The sequence below is a fragment of the Phocoena phocoena genome, chromosome 3 (genome assembly GCF_963924675.1).
Source record: "Phocoena phocoena chromosome 3, mPhoPho1.1, whole genome shotgun sequence".
In the NCBI taxonomy this organism is placed as follows: domain Eukaryota; kingdom Metazoa; phylum Chordata; class Mammalia; order Artiodactyla; family Phocoenidae; genus Phocoena; species Phocoena phocoena.
Window position 1 is genome coordinate 126,527,507 of NC_089221.1, and position 20,414 is coordinate 126,547,920.

At 48.8% G+C, this 20,414-nt stretch overlaps 1 protein-coding gene across 1 annotated transcript in view; it reads left to right on the forward strand.

Annotated features, from left to right (window-relative positions):
- The window catches only part of ARHGEF37 (Rho guanine nucleotide exchange factor 37), a 55,435-nt gene extending 39,574 nt beyond the window's left edge, over window positions 1-15,861 (forward strand). The window contains exons 6-13 of the mRNA XM_065874984.1: window positions 756-886; window positions 1,549-1,653; window positions 3,855-3,965; window positions 4,600-4,929; window positions 7,972-8,100; window positions 11,021-11,216; window positions 12,780-12,937; window positions 15,652-15,861. Coding sequence (XP_065731056.1) covers window positions 756-886; window positions 1,549-1,653; window positions 3,855-3,965; window positions 4,600-4,929; window positions 7,972-8,100; window positions 11,021-11,216; window positions 12,780-12,937; window positions 15,652-15,861 — 1,370 coding nt within the window. The remainder of the gene's footprint in view (window positions 1-755; window positions 887-1,548; window positions 1,654-3,854; window positions 3,966-4,599; window positions 4,930-7,971; window positions 8,101-11,020; window positions 11,217-12,779; window positions 12,938-15,651) is intronic.
- The last annotated feature ends 4,553 nt before the right edge of the window (window positions 15,862-20,414 follow it).

The window sequence follows — 20,414 nt, forward strand, 5'->3', positions numbered from 1 at the left end:
TGGGTTATGTGCCCTTCTTTGAACCTATCACTGTGGCAGGGGATGAGGGGATTATGTGAATTGGCTTATAACAGTCAGCACCCACCCCTTGAACTAAAGTGGAATCAATCTTATCTAAACCACATGTCTGCTATACTAAGCAGAAATGAATACTGGGGAGGCAAAGAGCTGTGTATTTATCAGAGGTGAAGGTAAGAGGAGAAAGTGGGGAGGTTGCTGCCTCTGAAGTTGTTAAAACAGAAAGGTCTGGAAAGTGAAGCAGTGTCCCAAGTAGATGAAAAACTCAGTTGCACAACTCAGACCGTATAGTAATGATAATTTAGCTAATGTTTACTAAAGGCTAACTATGACATGTTTTTTTCACTCATTATCTTGTTTGATCCTTACGATAGCCCTGAGGTTGGCAATGTTAGCCCCATTTCATAGTTGGGTAAAATGAGAGCTTAAGTCATTTGCTCCAGACCTGTCATCTTATGTGATCTCCTAGCAATCCTGTGAGGTGGCTAGCCTCATTTACAGATGAGGAAACTGAGGCCTAAGAAGTCAAGCAGGCAGGAAGCTCTTCAGTCAGGGTGCTCACATCAGAGTGAGGGCTCTGAGCCCTGCGCTCTTCCTCCGAGATTCAGCATTCTTATGGATGTGACTCTGACATTTGAGAAGAGGGCCCAAGAGATGCCTTGCCAGGTATGTCAGGGGCTCTTGCTTTCCCGGGTCAGCTCTGGTTCCTGTGCCCTCCTTCTCTTCTGTTGGTGCAGCCTCCAAGTACACCAAGGTGGAGCATCTGAGCCTCCGGGAGCGACTGGCCCGCATCAATATGCACACCCTTTCCAAGAAGACCACCCGGCTGGGCCAGCTGCTGAAGCAGGAGGCGGGGCTCGTACCCAAGGTGAGCACGGACAGGAGGAAGGGTGGTATCCCAGCCATCCCAACGGGCAAGACTGTGCAGTGCGGGGTCTTAGACTCCTTTCGGAGATGAGGAAACTGAGGCTGAGGGAGTGAACTTCCAGCACGCGTAGCCAGGACGAGGCAGAGTAGGCGCCGCCACTTGATTCTGGAGAGCCAGGGTGGGGCTTTCTCCTCTGCATCTTGTGCTGCTCTTTCTCTGGGGTCTCTTGATACAGATAGGAGATGTCTGGGTCTTGGCAAGGAACCAGCCTTGAATAGGTACTAGTAGCAGCTCAGGTGGATTGAGTACTTACTCTGAACCAGGCATTAATGGATCCACGCAATGAAGTAAGTTCATACTGTTCCCATATTGCAGATGAGGAAACAGGCTCAAAGAGAGTAAAACACTTGTCTAAGTTCACACAACCAGGAAGCAAGTGAACCAGGACTCACGGGCTCTTGTGTCTGATTCCATTGTCTGAATACAGAACCAGCAAGCTGCACTTACTGCCTCTAACTGTCCCACTCAGTTTTGGGGCTGGAGGAACTGGCTCTGGGGGGTGGGTCTGTGGAAAGGTGGTCCCTGGTAAGGACTTGGGAAATGGGTGTACACTGGCCCCATGTGGATGTTCTCGGCCCTCATAAGCATAACTTTACTCTCAGACAGAAGACAAGGAATTTGATGACTTAGAAGAGAGTTTCCACTGGGTGTCGCTGTGTGTGACTGAGCTGAAGAACAATGTGGCTGCGTACCTGGATAATTTGGAGGTGAGGATCCTGTGGTTAATAGTGGGAAGGGTGGGGCGGGGCTGGGATCCCTGGGCAGGAGTCATGCAGGGCCCATTGAACAAGCTGACAAAGACACCAACTTCAGGAACCAAATGGAAGAGGTCATACAGTTGCTGGCTGGAGGCCAGAAGAGGGGCCGTTCGCAAGCACTCCTCAGCCCACAGGTCATCTGACTGGGGCACCTTCTGAGTTCATTGAGTTCTCAGCGGGGCCGTGTTCTCACTGGGTAGGGTCAGAATTCACTGGAATCAGAGCCCTCCGGAGGGAGAGCAGGGGTGACAAACACAGGTGCTCAAAGGGACCAGGCAGGTAATATTGTTGACTGAAGTGTGCAGGTGTATAAGGCCTATTGTCTATTTATGAGACTTTTTTGGTAGAGTTCAGTATGTAGTAATAGTTGGAGTGTGAATGACCAAATAAATGCATGAATGGATAAAATGAAAGGGGTGAGGTATTCCTTGGCTCACAGGAGTTGTTACTGTGCGGGAGTGTGGACCCAGTGCTGCCAGTTCTTCTGATTTTAAGGAAGAAGAAAACTGGAAATTCAGACCTTTAGGTGAAATCTCACCATGTGTTCATGTGAGCAGCTAATTAACTAAGAATTTAAATGTTATGTGGGCCCAAGAAAATATATTTCTGCAAACCACATTCAGACCACAGGAGCACTAGTTTGCATTCCCATCCAGCACATCACTTTCCTTTCACCAAAATTCCCCTTTCATTCTTGTCATGGATGCTGACTCATTCCATCCACTCTGTCCCTTTTGCATGGTTTTGTTCTCAATCACGTCCATTTGCACAAACCAGCTCAGTCAGACGATAACAGGCTCTTTGGATAATAGGATTTGGGGTGGCATTATTGGAAGTATGTAGAAGGAGGGAGGTTGTAGTTCTACGTTCCTCACTGTGGGGCACATTCCCTGCTTGTTCCTGCTCCATCTTGGGCCCCCCAGAGGAAAGATCTGGACAGCACAGTGAGGCAGAAGAGGAAGGCCCTCAGAGAAAGAATGGAGGGGCCCTGAAAGAGAGAAACCAGAGGCCCATGAGAGACACATCTGGCTTTGCAGAGTAGAACAGATATTTGGAAGCATTAAGGCTGTATTTCCGTAAATGCAGGACTTACACGACAGATACAGTGTTGACATGGAATCCCACAGTGAGAAAATGACTCTCTCTTTTAATCCTCAGAGTCCAGGAAAAGCCTCTTTTTCTGACATGTCTTAAATAAACAGGCAGAACAAGTCTCCGGCTGGAAACCTTCATCAGGCCATCACGCCCAGACAGAACTTAATAGCATTGTTTTTATAGCAGTTATTCTTACATGCTTATTTATGGCAATTATTACTGGCTTTCCCTTTATGGGACTATCATAAGATGGTTTTTTTTTTTTGGCCGTGCCATGTGGCTTGCAGGATCTTAGTTTCCCAACCAGGGATTGAACCCAGGCCCTTGGCAGTGAAAGCACGAAGTGCTAACCACTGAACCACCAGGTAATTCCCCATAAGGTGGTTTTTTTTAATGCACTGATTTAAATAGGGATGCTAGGTTGATTTAAGGAAAAATTTTTTTTTAAATTTAATTTTATTTTTTTATACAGCAGGTTCTTATTAGTTATCTATTTTATACATATTAGCGTATACATGTCAATCCCAATCTCCCAATTCATCACACCACCACCCCCACCACTTTCCCCCCTTGGTGTCCATACGTTTGTTCTCTACATCTGTGTCTCTGTTTCTGCCCTGCAAACTGGTTCATCTGTACCATTTTTCTAGGTTCCACATATATGTTAATATACGATATTTGTTTTTCTCCTTCTGACTTACTTCACTCTGTATGACAGTCTCTGGATCCATCCATGTCTCTACAAATGACCCAATTTCGTTTAAGGAAAAATATTAATAGAACTCGAGGAACATGGACATGGCAAAAAAAATCACAAAGGAGATATGTAAATGTGTGAAGTTGAGGCAGCACTGAATAGGGAGAAAGATGTTGGCTCAGTCTAAGGAGGAACTTTCTAATCACCTAAGTTGTGCAAGGATAGAATAGGCTGTGTGCAGACACAGGGAGGGTGTGCAGACAGCCTGGGCACTTCTTCCGGTCTGTGGTGGAGGGGGATTCAGGTGTGAGATGGTGACGACGGGACATGATTGGCTCTCTCATTTGACCCCATCTAGGCTTTCCTCCGCTTCCGGCCCCAGGAATACGATCTGGACATCCCTGGGGGGCCTGTGGTGCAGTACTGTTACCTGGCAAGAGACCTGCAGCTCCAGGCCTTCCCTGAGTTTGTGAGCGGAACTTCTCCTTTCTTTTTTTAGGCAGGTGGCAGAGCCTATAAGAATAATATTTAGAAGCCAGGCCTTTTCCATGACTGTCACATCCATAACAGTCCTGGGTAGTCAGCAGGGCAGATATTATTATTAGTGCATTTTCCTGATGAAAATAGCCCCAGCTAGCGTTTACTGACCCTTGTTATCTGCCAAGCACTGTGCTAAACTCTACATTCTTTCCCTCATTTAATCCTCACAACACAGCTTACAGGGTAGATACTATTAATAGCTCCATTCTGCAGATGAGAACTTGAGGCTCAGAGAGGGTGACCTCCCAGGTTATTCAGATGGTCAATGGCAAGGATCTGTGCCCCAAGAACTATGCTTTTGACCACCATTCCATACAAAATTTTTCAACATCTGTGCACAGTAACCGTATTAAGAAGTGGCATATATATTGAATACTTATTCTGTGCTAGGCACTCTGCTTGTTACATACATTGTCCCTACTTTTCAGATGGGCACATTGAGGCCCAGAAAGGTTGGATGTCGTGCTAGAGGTCACAGCTGGTCAGTGAGGGTGGGACTGGAGCCCTGTGCCCCGCCCTCTGCCACCTCCTTCCTCAACTCCCAAGTTCACCTCTCCCCACAGAAGCAGCGGCTGGAAGCCCTGGTGTGGCAGCCATTGTGCAGCCTGGCCAAAGCCTTGGCCGGCCCTCAGAATCTGATCAAGAAGCGTCTGGACAAACTACTGGACTTTGAGAGGGTGGAAGAGAAGCTGTTGGAGGTGGGCAGCATGACCTATGAGGAAGAGGCGGCCCGGCACATGTACGAGGCACTCAACTCCCTGCTAGTGGCTGAGCTCCCACAGTTTAAGCAGCTGGCCGTGCGGTGGCTGGGCCAGATCCTGTGCACATTTGTGACCCTCCAGAGGGACCTTGCAAAGCAAGTGCTGCAGAGGGCAGAGGGCAGCTTGGCCCAGGTAAGGCCTCTGGGACTGGGGTGCCCCTGGGGTATAGCCAGGCAGGGCCTGGTCGCCCCTTCAGCTAGCTGTTTGCAGGGCTGGTCTGGGCCTTCCAACAGGTGCTTAGGAGGAGGTTGTGGGGACCTTCTGGATCTCTCTTATGCCTGTTCTCCCTCCATTAATAGAGTCAGATCATGAAAGCAAGGGTGGAACTGGGACTCCAGGCCACTCTCAGGCTCTGGGACTCAGAAGCACAGGAGACTCTGCTGGGAAAATACGGGCCTTGGGGCCACTCCCTGGAGTGTACTAGAAGTAGGTAACAGACGGGACTTCCCTGATGGTGCAGTCGTTAAGAATCTTCCTGCCAATGCAGGGAACACGGGTTCAAGCCCTGGTCCGGGAGGATACCACATGCCGCGGAGCAACTAAGCCCGTGTGCCACAACTACTGAGCCTGCGCTCTAGAGCCTGTGAGCCACAACTGCTGAGCCCACGAGCCACAACTACTGAAGCCTGTGCGCTTGGAGCCCGTGCTCCACAACAAGAGAAGCCACCGCAATGAGAAGCCTGCACACTGCAGCGAAGAGTAGCCCCTGCTCGTCGCAACTAGAGAAAGCCTGTGCCCAGCAACAGAGACCAAATGCAGCCAAAACAAAACAAAACAAAACAAAACAAAAAGAAGTAGGTAACAGAGAAGACAGGGTCCTTTCTACACAGTCAGGAGTAAATGTCTCAAGCTGTGCTCCTGCCACTGTTACTACTTCTAGCAGCTGCCTCCTTGTGAGCCCTTATGGTACATCTGTTTGGAACACTTTCCATATATTGTTTCACTTAATCCTCACAATAACCCTACAGAATAGGTATTATTATTATTCTCATTTCAAAAGGAAGCCAGGGCACAGAGGTTAAGGAGCTTGCCCAAAGGCACACAGCTAATAGCTCAGTTTGAATCCTGGCAGTTCAACTTCAGAGCCTGGGCTCTGAACCATAGCGCCTGACAGCCTGTAAAAGGAGCTGTCTGCTGAAAGCATAAATAGGTCACAAAGAGGTTTAGACAAATCTCCAAGTGCAAACTTTGATTTTAGAATTTTGAAGATTGGGTTGGTATAGGAAAGAAATCTCTCTCTGATATCAACATCAGAGCTTAATGGCCTGTGGATCTAAGCTCTGGAGAAATTTCAGTACTGCTCATACCACATGCTGTCTCCTGTGCTTCATGTGCCCCAGCTCAGCTTTCCCCATCCAATCTGTTGCATAAAAATTCCTCTAAAATTTGCCACCCACCCCCATCACTACCTTTACAGCCCATAGTCCCCCTCTGCATCTGCAGCCTCTACTTCCAGTGCACCACTTCTGAGTGTGACCACGGTCCCTTTGCACAAACTCCTTCTTCAGCCTGGAATGTCCCTCCCTGTTGCCCCCATGCCTTTCGCAGTGCCTGGCCTATGGTGGGGCCTGCCCAAATATGTGACAAATGAATGAATCTCTCCATGGAGCTCTCAGAATCCCCCTCGTCCAGGTGGGAGAACCCACCTTCCCATCCTCTGTACCCCAGCAGCCCTTAGGATGTGCTTCTGCTAAGCACTTATCAGAGCCTGCCTCCTGCTGGCCTGATGGATGAAGCCGGTTCCCCTCATTGAGCTTTTCTTCTTTTTGGCCCTCACAGCCAACTAGTACAGAGTTCTGTCTCAGACACTCTTTTTGAATTAAGCCTGAACCATCTGCAAAAAGAAGCATTGCTCTTTCCTGAAGGCAGAGGGTAAATTTGATTAGATGATCTTTTCATTCTTCTCTCACCCTCTAGTTTTCTGTCCAGGGGAAGTCAACTTCATAAGAGCAGAAAGAGGGCATTTCTCTTTTTCTTTTTCTTTCTTTTGGGGGGTGGGGTGGGGCTGCGCCGTGTAGCATGCGGGGTCTTAGTTCCCCGACCAGGGATCGAACCTGTGCCCCCTGCATTGGGAGCAGAGTCTTAAACTCTGGACCGCCAGGGAAGTCCCAGAAAGAGGACATTTCTTGATTGATCCTGTAATACAGAATCTTAGGGCCTGTCAATGATTGATGCCAGCTTCCTGTGTGTGTCGCATGGCCCATTCACCTGGACAGTCCTGTGGAGCCTGGGAAAGGCCCACATGGTAGAACCTCAATCTGTCTTCATCCTGGGGGTAGGGGAAAGGCTCTGAGCTAGAATGAAGCGTGGTGATTTTGGTGACCAGCAGAGAGGACATGTCTCTGTTAGCTGTGGGGCCCTGGTCACTCCTAGGCTGTCTGATGAGAATGCAGGAGATGACCAACAGGGCCAAGGTCCCGGGATGCACCATCATTCAGAGCTCCTCGGGTTCCAAACCAGCTCAGGCATAAAGACCTGTATAACTGGGAGGCTAAGCAGGGGATCAAGCCTCGGGCCCAGCTGCAGTCAGTGTTGCCTAGCTGCAGCCAGTGTTGTCGAAGCTCTGACTTTCACTCCATCTCCTGGCTGTTTCCCTCTCTGGGTTGGCTTTATTGTCAAGCAGGCCTTTTCTGCAAAGTTGGAGAGAGTGGCTGCCAACAGCTCTAAGCGTTTACCTTTACATCTCAGAATCTAAGAGTCACCCTCTCATTCTCAGCCTTCACGTACTAAATCTGATGGGAGTGGGAGTTAGGGATTGACATGTACACACTGCTATATTTAAAATAGATAACCAACAAGGACCTACTGTAAAAAATAAAATTAAAATGAAAAAGTAAAAAATAAATTAAAAAATTAAAAAAAAAATCTGATGGGTGGTTTCCAATTGGCCTTGCTCTGCTCCACTGTCTACTCCCTGACCGATCACAGTGCTTAGGAAAAGGGATGCCATGACGGCCAGTCCTGTGGTCAGGCACCAGGAGGGGCAATACCGCTGGACCCCCAGAGAAGGACGCTTCCTTAAAGGAAGGTGGGGCAGTAGCCAGGCCAAAACAACAGCTGACCAAGACATAAAGGGCCATCCTAACACATCTAGGGCTGGAGTGTGGCTGTCAGGGTCTCCCTGTGCCCTCTCTCCCAAGGAGGGCTCTGATGACAGTGTCTGTCCCCACCTAGCTTCCCCACCACCACATCTCTGATCCAGCCTTCAGGAAGCTGGTGGAGGATGCACTGGGCCAGACCAGTCATCAGCTTCACGCCTTTCAAGAGAACTTCGAGAAAGTGCTGCCACCTCCCACCACACAAGTAAGTGTCCCTCCTTCCCCTGCAAAGACTATCCAGGTCTTCACCTGCCAGTGGAGTGAGGTCAATCCCCTATTTCCTTTCCCTTTTCTTGTCCCAGTGTTCCTCCCCCTCTCCTTTCTCTGTGAGCTGGGGGTGGGGGTCGGGTGGGAATCTCACACACACACACACACGTGCTTTTCATGGCCAGTAAGCATAAGAGCACACGTGTGCACACACACACAGTGCACACGCACGCTCCTCATGGCCAGTAAGCATAAGAGTGCACACACACACACACGCGCGCACATGCGCTCTTCATGGCCAGTAAGCATAAGAGTGCACGCGCGCACACACACACATACACACACACACACACATGCTGTTCATGGCCAGTAAGCATAAGAGCAGGTCAGGAAGAGGAAAACGCAAACATTTTACTCTTAGGTGAAATTAGACATCATAATGGCTAAGTGGCATTTACAGCCTGAAACTTGGAACTTCAAATTTTTCTCAAAATTTACCATTTCCTCACCACCTTCTCATGGAACCTGCTTCAAATACCAGCGTTCAGGATGAATAAAAAATTTGAATAAGAAGTCATTTAAAATTTCTTTTTGCTGTGGAATTTTTAATTGCAAAGGACAGTATCTCAGCTGCATTGTGGTTTACAAAACTTTGGCCAGCCAAAGTCTTTTTTTTTTTTTTTTTTTTTTTTGGTAAAGCATTTTTCTCTAAAATATAACAAAAGGGTTTCTTCCAGTCCACTTGAAGAATTCTTCAAGAATATATAAAATATTGTGTAGTTACTTTTAGTATATTTGAAAAGTAACTGAAGTAGCTGAAGGGAGCACGGGCTCCCAGAGCATCATGAAACCTGGTTTGAGAAAACAAACCGTATTTAGTCACATGTGAGATGTGAAGTGAAGGGTCAGGAGACAGCTCCAAGATTCCCCAGAAGGGAGAAGGGGCCCCAGAGACACAGGGGGCCAGTAAAGGAGCCCAGCAGAGCTGGACAGATACAGGTGGCCTTTGCACCTGGCCAGAGCACAGAGGACATCAAAGACCATCAGGGGTGTATGTGCACTTCAAGTGGGGCTGGCTCCTCCTGGGGCCACAGCTATCCCCGCTTCCTCGCCCACCCTGAGATGCCCCAGCAGAGGACTCATCAGGGCTGCCGCATGGGCTCTGCAGCTTGGAGAGAGGAAGGGTGCAGAAAATCAAGAAGAGAGCAGCCACTCAGATGAGTCATGGAAACTTCTATCTTTTTCTACTTAAGACAAAATAACATTTTTCTTATTGGAAAAGCAATCCATGCTGATGGCAGAAAGAAAAAAAAAGAAGATATAGAAAAAATAAACAAATGGGAACATCATAGTCCTGGTGTGTTGGTAGGAAGAGAGGAGAGCCCCCCCAGCCCCACCCTCCCCACCTTCTCTCACCCACCCCTGCAACATGCACACACCCTCCTATAAATTCTTGACTTATTTGGCTACACGTACAGAACCCAGAGGAGTGAGGTGGCCACCCAGGACAGGAGAGTCCCAGTGAGATCTTTACAGGCCTCCCCAGTCCCTCCAGGGAGCACTGCTGTTCTCTGCACAGGTAGGGACAGAGACTTGAGAAAGAAGGCAAACGTTTGCTACTCCATACTCCTGTTAACACCACCATTCTGAAAAAGAGCTACCCTATCTCTACACTTCCATTTGAGGGCCTGTTTAGAAACCTGGAGTTCTCCTGGTTCTTGATCCTGATTCAGGAACCTATTGGAGGTAGGAGTAATGGCAGAGTCCATGCCCAAATGTCCCTGAAGGACACCTCTGCCTACCTGCCTACACCCAGCACCTCTCCACCTGGAAATAATCATATAGACTATGATGAATCTATATCTATCCATATATATCTAGCGAGTGAGAATATATAATAAATCTATATCCAACATTTAAAATTTCTTCTTTGTTTTACAAAAAGGGGACAATCACCTGAGTCCCTTCTTATTGATGCTTTTGCTGGAAGCAGTGAATGAAAAAACAAAGGCAGTGCCAGGAGATTTTTGGATGCTCTGAAAATGCACTGAATCATTCTCTTCAACTAGATGGCAATTTCCATCAGGGAAAAACTGTTTCTACTATGCCATCCACAAGGCTTACCATGCCTTGTACATGGTAGGGGGCTCAATAAATACTTGTGGACTCAAAACGCATGGAATAAAAAACCACATTCTCTTTGTTCACACGTGTGTCTACATGTGCTGGCCCTGTGCTGGCTGTTTAAGATGTCAGGCGAGGGGCTTCCCTGGTGGCGCAATGGTTGAGAGTCTGCCTGCCGATGCAGGAGACACGGGTTCGTGCCCCGGTCCGGGAAGATCCCACATGCCGCGGAGCGACTGGGCCCGTGGGCCATGGCCGCTAAGCCTGCGCGTCCGGAGCCTGTGCTCTGCAACGGGAGAGGCCACAGCAGTGAGAGGCCCGCGTACCGCAAAAAAAAAAAAAAAGATGTCAGGCGAGTAAGGCCTGGTGCCCACATGAAGCTCATAGTTTTGCTCATTGGGGTTAAAAGACATGTGTAAGGCATTTTCCTGTGGGACAGCTTAGCTTAATGCTATGGGCAGAATTGAGGCCCCAGTCCTGGAGTTCTGTAATGGAGAGACTCAGAAACTGCCTTAGGAGTTTAGAAAACCCAAGAAGTTTAGACCAGAGAAGGATTTTAGAAGTTAAGTTAGAAGTTTGTTCTGAAATGCCTTTGGATACTAAGAGCATGTGTTTCTCATCTGATCCAGCCATCTGTTAGTGAGGAGACGGTTGCCCCGACTGGGATGGACCAATGGGCAGCAGAGGTGGGCTTGGCCCAGGACTCCTAGCTGTCAGCACGTGGGCCAACATTGGCGCCAGCTCTAACACTCCAGCTCCAACACCTGTGCCTGTCTCTGTCCTTTCTCTCCCAGCCACTCCTTCCAGGGGCTGAACACCAGGTGCAGGCTCTCCTGAGCAGGTATGGCCCAGGAAAGCTGTACCAGGTGACAAGCAACATCAGCGGGTCTGGGACTCTGGACCTGACTTTGCCTCGGGGCCACGTCGTAGCCCTCCTTCAAGACAAGGACACCAAAGGCAACAGCAGCCGATGGCTGGTGGACACTGGAGGTATGTGGGACTTCATGGGCACTTCCCCGCCCTTTGGGAAAACTGTCCAACAGGAGCCAGTGGGGAGACATAGGCACTCTTGTGGGCAGGGGTCCAAATCCAGGATGGGAATGAACACAGGTGAACACGGAGGGCATGGGGTACAGCCGGCTTATTGTGGTGCATGATATGCCAAAAAGAGAAATTCACTCTTACATTGCAATATCCATTATCTAGCACCTACTGTGTGCTGGGTACTGTGTAGGGAAGACAAAGATCTGCCTTGGGGACCTCACAGATCATTTGTGTAGACAGAGTTGTGTGGAGAGAACTCAGCATCACTTTGAAGGAATGGAGAAGGGATGGAGATACGCAGAGAAGTGACGTTTAGATCCTGACTGTGTGGACAGAAGTCTGACATCCAGAACAAGGGAGGTGTTATCCTGTTCCCTCTGCGCTGGTCATGACCCTGGTGTGCTGCTCAGATGTAGGGGCCCCAGGAGGGAGCAGGGCAGGAGGCAAGGGGCACCATGAACCCAGGAGGAGAAGGCCCACCAGAGTGTCTTCCACAGAGGGGCATGTGACCCACAAGATGAGGGTTACACAGGATTATTGGGAGGGGATCTGGCGACAGTTTTTCCCCCTTCAGACATTTTATTTTAATTCAGTATTTTAATGTGTATTAGAAAAAATATAGTACAGAAACCCATGATTTTATTCATTATTATATAGTACAACACTAAGTTTTAAAAAGTGAGTTTATTAAAGAAAATTAAGATGGTACAAATCTGGCAAGAATCATGAAAGGGTAAAATCCTAACTCAAGTTGAAAAACAGCTGAATGGGGATTAAAACAAGGTCCTTGGGGTCCAGAGGACCGGGTTTGGGCCCCAACTCTGCACTGTACTCACTGTGTGGTCCCGGAGGGGTTATGGAGCCTCTCTGAGCTCGGTTGGCTCAGCCATACAATGGAGACAACAATACGGACCTCAAGAGCTGACGGAAAGACTAGGTGATCAGATGCTGGTTCTGGCACCAAGCAAGCTCTCAGGTGATGGCCATTCACAGTGACAGCGACCAGAGCACCACTGGAGTAGCTGTTACACGAGAAAGAATTGGGGGCACTTGGAGAAGAGAAAGGCAATTTCTGCCTCCTGGGAAAGGCAGTCCTGCGGTGAGGAAGTGGCCTTGCTTGGAAAGGAGACCAGTGGTGCCAGCACCAGGAAAATAGTTTTCATACCAGTCCGAGGAAGAACTTTTTTTTTTTCTTCCGAGGAAGAACTTTTTTTTTTCCAAGGAAGAACTTTTTATCTCTGCCAGAGCTGTTCCAAATGGAGTGGGCTGCCTCTGTGGGGAATGAGCTCGCTGTCACTGGGATGAACAAGCAGAAGCTAGAAAGAGTGCGTGCAGGGTGCGGGGTGGGGGGCAGTTTGTGAGGTTCCGAGATAACCTTTTGAGGTCCATTTTAGTGTGAAGAAGCTGTATTGGAGATATTCACATCTGTGAATGGTGGTGACTTCCTCTACCTCTGAAAGGGACGGGCAGTGTGATCCACAGCCAGATAACATTCTGTGTGTCCTGCAGGACATCGAGGGTACGTGCCAGCTGGGAAATTGGAGCTGTACCATATGGTCCCCCGTGAGGAGGAGCTCAGAGGGCAGGCGAGGCCTCACAGGGACTCCCAACGTCAGACACCAGAGCCCACCTTGGCCTCTGTCCCTTCTGTCCCAGCAGTGACCCAGGTGAGCCTGGAAGAGGGCGGGTGGGTTCACATCCCCATGGCCATCTGGAGTGGGGCTTTGATTTTCCTCCTGTCCAGAGGGACTACCACCCTGTGAGGCCAGGGCCTCGGTCAGTGGCCACACCAGTGTCCTGGCCAGGGTGGGACCTGGAGAAAGGAGCCTCTCGTCCTTGCCACATCAAGAGCAGGGAGTTAGTCCCTCGCTCCCCATTAGCAGAGCACGTGGGATTATTTCGTTCATTCGTTTGTTCATGCATTTGTTCATTTATTCAGTATTCACCAGGCACTGTGCTAGATAAGAGATGCAGTGATGAGCAGAAGTCAACCTTGGCCCTTGCCTTCCTCAAATTTATAATCTGGGAGGTGGGGAAAACAGCGATTAATAAAATAATCATATAAATAATCACAGTTCTATTAGTGCTAAGTGCCAGAGCCTTAGGTGTGGGAGAGGTTCAGGGAAGGTCTTTCTGAGAAGAATCATGCTTTTGCTCAGATTTGAAGGGTGGTTAGGAAGTAATTGGATAAAGGGTTGTGGATGGGAAGAGCTTCCCAGAAAGCACGCCCAGCGAATGCAAAGGCCCAGCGCTGGGGAGGACAGGGTGAGTGAGGAACTGAGTGGAGCCAGTGGGGCTGGGACGGTGAGAGCGGTGAGCTGGAGAGGTGGGTGGGGCTAGCCAGCCGGGCCTGTGGCCTTGGTGAGGGTGTTGGCTTTCCCTTAAAACCCATGGGAGGAGGGCTTCCCTGGTGGCGCAGTGGTTGAGAGTCCGCCTGCCGATGCAGGGGACATGGGTTCGTGCCCACATGCCGCGGAGCGGCTAGGCCCGTGAGCCATGGCCGCTGAACCTGCGCTCCGGAGCCTGTGCTCCGCAACGGGAGAGGCCACAACAGTGAGAAGCCCGCGTACCGGAAAAAAAAAAAAAAAAAGCCATGGGAAACTTGTACATGCATGTTCGTTGCAGCATTATTCATAACAGCCCCAAAGTGGAAACAACCCATGTCCATCAACTGATGAAGGAATAAACAAAATGTGGCACATCCACACAAATATTATTCAGCCGTAAGAAAGAATGAAGTGCCGACACATGCTACCACATGTAGCTTGGTAGAGAAGGCCATGTAATGTATGATTCTCTATATGAAATGTCCTGGATAGACAATTGCATAGAGACAGAAAGTAGATCAGTGGTTGGCAGAGGCTGGGGGCAGGGGGAATGAGAAGTGACTGCTAAGTGGTCTAGGGTCTCTTTTTGAGATGATGAAGATGTTCTGGAGTTAGATAATGGTGATGGTGGCATAACCTTGCGAACATGTTAAAAACTACTTTATTGTACACTTTGAAAGGGTGAATGTATGCATGTGAATTATATCTCAAAACAAAAAGTGTTGGGAAGGCTTTTCGGGGCAGAAGCTTAGTGGGGTCGCTGTGAGGGCTGATTGAGGTAGTTAGCTGGCTGGCAAATGTGAGCCTCAGTAAATGGAGGCTGCACTCACAGTTATAAAGGAGGAGCTTCACAGGTGATGGATGAACAACAGAAAGGACCCAGACTGAGGGGTGGGAGCCCAGAGGCTTGCAGTGAATAGCCAGGGGATGCCGCAGGCCAGGGTGGCTGAGGGAGCCTGGAGTGGGCTGCAGGAGGGCTGCATAGAAGCCTGCGGAAGCTGTGATGTACAGCTGTGGCACATGCTGGGAAGGCTCTCAGGCCAGTGCCGGGAGCCTTAGCTAGAAGTGGTACACCAGGGCTGCCTCCTGTTGGACATACCCACCCATCAGCAAAGAACCCACAGGGATCCCACCAGAGAGCCTCGCCATCCAACTCAATCCCAGTGGCCGCCAGTGTGGGTAGTGTCCCGGAACACCCGCCCAGGGGCTCATGTGGTGAGCTCAGCTGTCCATCTGCCCAGACACAGCAGCCGCTTCCTCTTTGGTCGTGGGGCTGCTCAGTGGGACTCACGTGGGGTCATCCCAGTTCCCCCTTGCCCCTGATTGTTCCTGAGCCTTGGCACACAGTAATAAAAGTCATGGTAAAAATAGCGAAAGTAGCCTGCATTTGTTGAGCCCTTACTATGTACCAGGCACAGGCATCCATTCATTAAATTCCCACAATTACCTGGAGGGAAGGATATCATTACTTCCATTTCACAGATGATGAGAATGAGGCCCAGGGAGGTGAAATATCAGCCTAACAAATGCCCTCTCCTCCAATTTTTTTTTTTTTTTTTTGCCTTTCAACAAAGTCACCTAACCTCCTTCCTGTCTCTGCTCCAAGCTGGGAAACTGGCCTGGGCAGATGACACCCTTCGATCTGAGGAGGGTTGTGGGGAAGGGATGCTGCATCCCCTGCTCGGTGAGATGGCAGCAGTGGACTGAGAGCACCCCTTCTGAGGTCAGACAGGCCAGCTTCACTCCTCTGTGATTTTGAATAAGTTCCTTGACTTCTCTGAGTCTCAATTTCCTTATCTGAAAAATGGGGCAAACAGAATTATAGAATTGTGAAAATCAAAACCAGGCAAAGAGCCTGCCACATAGTAGCTATTAGCAGTGGGAGTAGTGGAAGTAGCTGATGGCTTTGGACAAAGGATGTATTTGGGAGGCAATGACTGCTCAGCGATGGGGACTGAGTCGGGTGGGAGGGAAGAGGATAAACAGCTTCTCTAGGTCAGGTTTGTCTGTCCTCCCACCCTGACCATTTCTGTGTCACTCCCCATGTGTTTCAGGTGGTGGCAGTGTACCCCTTTGTGGCCAGAAGCAGCCATGAAGTGAGTCTGCAGGCAGGCCAGCAGGTGACTGTCCTGGAGGCCCAGGACAAGAAGGGGAACCCAGAATGGAGCCTTGTGGAAGTGAACGGACAGAGGGGCTATGTGCCTTCCAGCTTCCTGGCCAGGGCCCCAGGTCCAGCTCTGTGGGGCTGGAGTCTGCCCTCTTAGGGTGCCCTCCTTGGAGCCCATGTTCCAAGAGGCTTAGAGGCTGTGACCCTGGGAGTTAGAAGCAAAGAGAAGGTGGGGGTGGATTGGGAAATCAGGCCAGGGTGGGGTGAAGGGCACCCAAAAGGCAGCCAGAAGAGGTAGGTGGGCCTTGCAGAGTGCCTGGCGTGGGTGAACATGAAAGGCTCCAACCAGGACGGCTCATTATGTCTGCATGAAGAGGGCGTTCCAACCTGAGTCACAACACCTGGGATGGCAGGTCACAGCTGATTGGCCAGGACTTGCTTATGGCCAATCTTACCTGTGCCCCGTCTGGTTCTGCCCATGGGAGTGGTTCACCCAGGTGAGCTTTACCTGTGCGCTGTGTGGTTGCATGGAGGCACACTGGAGAGTCCAGAACCGCCTGACCTGGCAGTTCACTTCCTTACTGTGGTATAAAGAGATACAACAGCCGACCAGTCAGCTTTTATTTTTCCACGCTGGGAGCTGAGTTGTCTTGGGCAATGAACCCCTGGGAGCCCTCTCTAGCAGGGGAATGAGGGCTTGTCAGGGCAGTGGAGAGGTTCCCAGGAGACTTTTGGCTGGGCCAGGGAGTAGGTGTGAGCAAGTCACGATTCTGGGATGTGTTAAGGCAAATGCAGAGGCTGCTCCAGGGAAGAGGGGATTTTTGAGGGTGTGTTAGGTGGGGTGTGTGAGGCTGTTAGCAGCAGTTGTACACTGCTGCTGTGTTCTCTGGATTAGGAGACAGAGGGGTATGCAAGTCATAGAGGAAACTATGTTAAGCAGGTAAATAAAGGCCTGATGGGTGGGTAATGACTTGGTTTCCTGTTTCTGGAAGAAGGGGAGCCAGTGGAACCCCCAGTGGTTTCAGGAGGCTGCTGAGGGCTTGGAGGCAACAGTGGAGGTGATGTCAGTTGGCTGTGGCCCCTCAGACATAGGACACAACCTCAGTTTTCCCATCTATAAAGACCTAACTCAGAGGCTTGTGGTGAGAATGGCATGATGCTAAGGATGTGGAAGCTCCTTGCAAGTCATGAAGTGTGATATAAATGTAGATTGCAGGATGTCTAGGAAGTGGTCTCAGGATGGCCCCAGCCATCGGCTGGCCGCTCGCCATGCCCATGGCCATGATGGGCATTATTAATCACTGTGGCATCCTTTCCCATAAACCCAGGATCCCTCCCAACGCTGCAATCTAGGTAACCAAACTCTTGAACTTGGTGAGATCAAACTTACTGTCATCCCTTTCTAGAACTTAGAAATTGAAGCCCCTCAAAACAGTTCCTGTTCAAGGAAGACTGACCGCTGGGGTGAATTTGGGTGCAGCCGCTATTGGATCATCATCTCTAGGTTGTAACTTGGGGCTCACATAAATTGCAAGATTCACAGGAGAGGGAAAAGGTGATCCATTGTAACTTTTAAAACAAATTACAGATAGTTTAAAAGTATATTACAGAGAAGGCAGAGTCAAGATGGTGTACTAGGAGGACGCGGAATTCACGTCTCCTCACAACTAGGGCACCTACCGGGCACCAGTGGGCGACCACAGACATCTAAGGGGATGGGAGGAGCCTACAGTGACCGGGTAGGACGTGGGGCGTGGGGGGAGTGAAGGGGGAGGAGAAGTGGAGGTTGGAGGGGACTGGTGCCCCTGAGGGGCGGCTGGGGGAGGGGAAGGGATCCCATGCCCAAAGAGGGAAATTGGAGAACCATTGGGAGGGCAGAGGATCAAAAGGGAGCATGGCCAGGTTTCCCCTACCCACTTAGGCCCCCAGGAACCTGCTGAGATTCTGGGCCTGATCCTCTGCCCACCGAGGACCCCTCCAGCCACGTGGGTCCTGAGAGAGTGGGAGAGAGGAAAGGGGGAGAAAAAGGCTGAACCTCCAGGACCAGCACCCCTGAGGGGTGGCTGAGGGAGGGAAGGAGTTCCTACACCCAGTGGGACCCACTGATGGTTAGGGGTCCAGCGGTGACGGGGGAGACCCTGGGGGAGATGGTGGGGTAGGGGCGTGAAGGAACGGAAGGGAACGTGGTCAGTTGGAGCCCTGTTGGGCTCCTGGGCCTAATCCTCCGCCCTTGGAGCCTCCCACCTCCCGTGCAAAGCCCGAGCCCTGGCCCTACAACCCACCCAGGGCCCTACCTCTACACTCAGAGACCCCATCCAATGCGCTGGGCCTAAACCCCACCCACACACCCTCACTCAGGGCCCTACCCCCAAACTCCAGAACTCCACATTCCAGAGGCCCCCCTTTCCACGTGCTGCCTCTCCCCTCTGCGCAGGTCCTAAGCAGAGGCCCCACCCCATGCTTGAACGTCGCCCCCCTACCTGCCTAGGTCCCACCCCACCCTAAATCCCACCCCTGCCTAAGTTCCACCCCTGCCTAAACTCCGCCCCCATAGCCAAGGTGTTTTTTTTTTCCTCTTTTAGATTGGGGTTCTGTTTTACCTTGTTGATTCATTATTTTTCCTAATATATTTTTTATCTTTCTAATTTTATTTTGTTTTTTATTCTTTGATCTTGTACTGTGCCTTTTTTTCTTTCTTCTTTTTTTTTTACCGCACCATGAAGCTTGTGGGATCTTGGTTCCCAGGCCGGAGGTCGGGCCTGAGCTCCTGTGGTGGGAGCTCTGAGTCCAAACCGCTGGACTAACAGAGAACCTCAGACCCCAGGGAATATCAATTGGAGTGAGGCCTCCTGGAGGACCTCATCTCAGCACCAAGACCTAGCTCTATCCAACTGCCTGCAAACTCCAGGGCTGGACGTCTCAGGCCAAACAACCAGTAAGACAGGAACAGAGCACCACCCATCAAAAAAGAAAAAAAAAAATGAAACAACAAAAAAATATGTTTCAGATGAAGGAGGAAGATAAAAACCTACAAGACCACATAAATGGAGATGAAATAGGCAACCTACCTGAAAACGAATTCAGAGTAATGATAATAAAGATGATCCAAAATCTCAGAAAAAGAATGCAGAAAATACAAGAAACATTTAACAAGGATCTAGGAGAACTAAAGAGCAAATAAACAGTGATGAACAACACAATTACTGAAATTAAAAATACTCTAGAAGGAATCAATTGCAGAATAACTGAAGCAAAAGAACGGATAAGTGAGCTGGAAGATAAAATGGTGGAAATAACTGCCAGGGAGCACAATAAAGAAAAAAGAATGGAAAGAATTGAGGACAGTCTCAGAGACCTCTGGGACAACATTAAATGCACCAACATTCGAATTACAGGGGTCCCAGAAGAAGAAGAGAAAAAAGAAAGGGTCTGAGAAAATATTTGAAGAGATTATAGTCGAAAACTTCCCTAACATGAGAAAGGAAATAGTCAATCAAGTCCAAGAAGCACAGAGCATCTCATACAGGATAAACCCAAAGAGAAACACGCCAAGACACATATTAATCAAACTATTAAAAATACAAAGAAAAATTATTAAAAGCAGCAAGAACAACAGCAAAGCAACAAATAACATACAAGGGAATCCCTATAATGTTAATGGCTGATTTTCCAGCAGAAACTCTGCAAGCCAGAAGGGAGTGGCGGGACATATTTAAAGTGATGAAAAGGAAAAACCTACAACCAAGATTACCCAGCAAGGATCTCATTCAGATTCGATGGAAAAATTAAAACCTTTACAGATAAGCAAAAATTAAGAGAATTCAGCATCACCAAAGCAGCTTTACAACAAATGCTAAAGGAACTTCTCTAGGCAGGAAACACAAGACAAGGAAAAGACCTACAAAAACAAACCCAAAACAATTAAGAAAATGGTAACAGGAACATACATATCGATAATTACCTTAAATGTAACTGGATTAAATTCTCCAACCAAAAGACATAGACTGGCTTAATGGATACAAAAACAAGATCTGTACATATGCTGTCTACAAGAGACCCACTTCAGACCTAGGGACACATACAGACTGGAAGTGAGGGGATGGAAAAAGATACTCCATGCAAATGGAAATCAAAGGAAAGCTGGAGTAGCAATTCTCATATCAGAAAATATAAACTTTAAAGACTATTACAAGAGACAAAGAAGGATACTACATAATGATCAAGGGATCAACCCAAGAAGAAGATATAACAATTGTAAATATTTATGCACCCAGCCTAGGAACACCTCAATACATAAGGCAAATGCTAACAGCCATAAAAGGGGAAATGGACAGTAACACAATCATAGTAGGGGACTTTCTAACACCCCACTTTCACCAATGTACAGATCATCCAAAATGAAAATAAATAAGGAAACACAAACTTTAAATGACACATTAAACAAGATGGACTTAATCTATATTTATAGGACATTATATCCGAAAACAACAGAATACACTTTCTTCTCAAGTGCTCATGGAACATTCTCCAGGATAGATCATATCTTGGGTCACAAATCAAGCCTTGGTAAATTTAAGAAAATGGAAATCATATCAATTATCTTTTCCAACCACAACACTATGAGACTAGATACCAATTACAAGAAAAAAACTGTACAAAATACAAACACATGGAGGATAAACAATACACTACTAAATAACCAAGAGATCA